This window comes from Lottia gigantea (genome assembly GCF_000327385.1).
Source record: "Lottia gigantea unplaced genomic scaffold LOTGIsca_4390, whole genome shotgun sequence".
Classification (NCBI taxonomy): domain Eukaryota; kingdom Metazoa; phylum Mollusca; class Gastropoda; family Lottiidae; genus Lottia; species Lottia gigantea.
The window spans coordinates 7,860-8,918 of NW_008709534.1; the positions used below are offsets into that span (position 1 = coordinate 7,860).

General features: G+C 27.9%; 1 protein-coding gene across 1 annotated transcript; it reads right to left on the reverse strand.

Moving 5' to 3' along the window:
* Positions 1-365: 365 nt before the first annotated feature.
* On the reverse strand, positions 366-961 carry LOTGIDRAFT_176818 (hypothetical protein; the record flags this gene model as incomplete). Its single annotated transcript, XM_009060656.1, has 1 exon — positions 366-961. A coding segment is annotated over one exon (596 nt), but the record flags the coding sequence as incomplete, so codon positions are not given.
* Between the last annotated feature and the right edge of the window lie 98 nt (positions 962-1,059).

Sequence of the window (1,059 nt, forward strand, 5' to 3'; positions counted from 1 at the left end):
ATTCCTGTCAAAAAGTGAATTATGAATTTCTGTGTATTTAGAAATTTGAATACATTTATCATATAAAATAGATATATTTTTAGACATGGGGTCAGCCCTATCTCAACTTAACTTGTGAGAAGTCACATATTTAAAAATGAGATCTAACACAAATTCACCCCAGGTTGGCCCTCAGACATCAGTTTGACATGTAAAAAGACAAATAAACACAACCTCACATTTGTTCTAAATTCCATTTGGATATAAAACTGGTGTGAATTCACACCCTAGATTGTAAATTCTTTCTGTTCTTATCTTGTACAAGGATACTAGTGAATGACATGATGTGTTTGTGGGTACATTATATTCTCTACTATTCTCTTATATTATGTACTACCTGTTCTACATTTAATTACATTATAATCTCCATTACTACATGTACTACATTCAATTACATTGTAATCTTCATTACTACATGTACTACATTCAATTACATTATAATCTTCATTACTACATGTACTACATTCAATTACATTATAATCTCCATTACTACATGTACTACATTCAATTACATTGTAATCTTCATTACTACATGTACTACATTCAATTACATTATAATCTCCATTACTACATGTACTACATTCAATTACATTGTAATCTCCATTACTACATGTACTACATTCAATTACATTGTAATCTTCATTACTACATGTACTACATTTAATTACATTGTAATCTCCATTACTACATGTACTACATACAATTACATTGTAATCTCCATTACTACATGTACTACATTCAATTACATTATAATCTTCATTACTACCTGTTCTACATTTAATTACATTATAATCTCCATTACTACATGTACTACATTTAAGTACACTGTAATCTCCATTACTACATGTACTACATTCAATTACATTGTAATCTCCATTACTACATGTACTACATTCAATTACATTATAATCTTCATTACTACCTGTTCTACATTTAATTACATTATAATCTCCATTACTACATGTACTACATTCAATTACACTGTAATCTTCATTACTACATGTACTACATTCAATTACA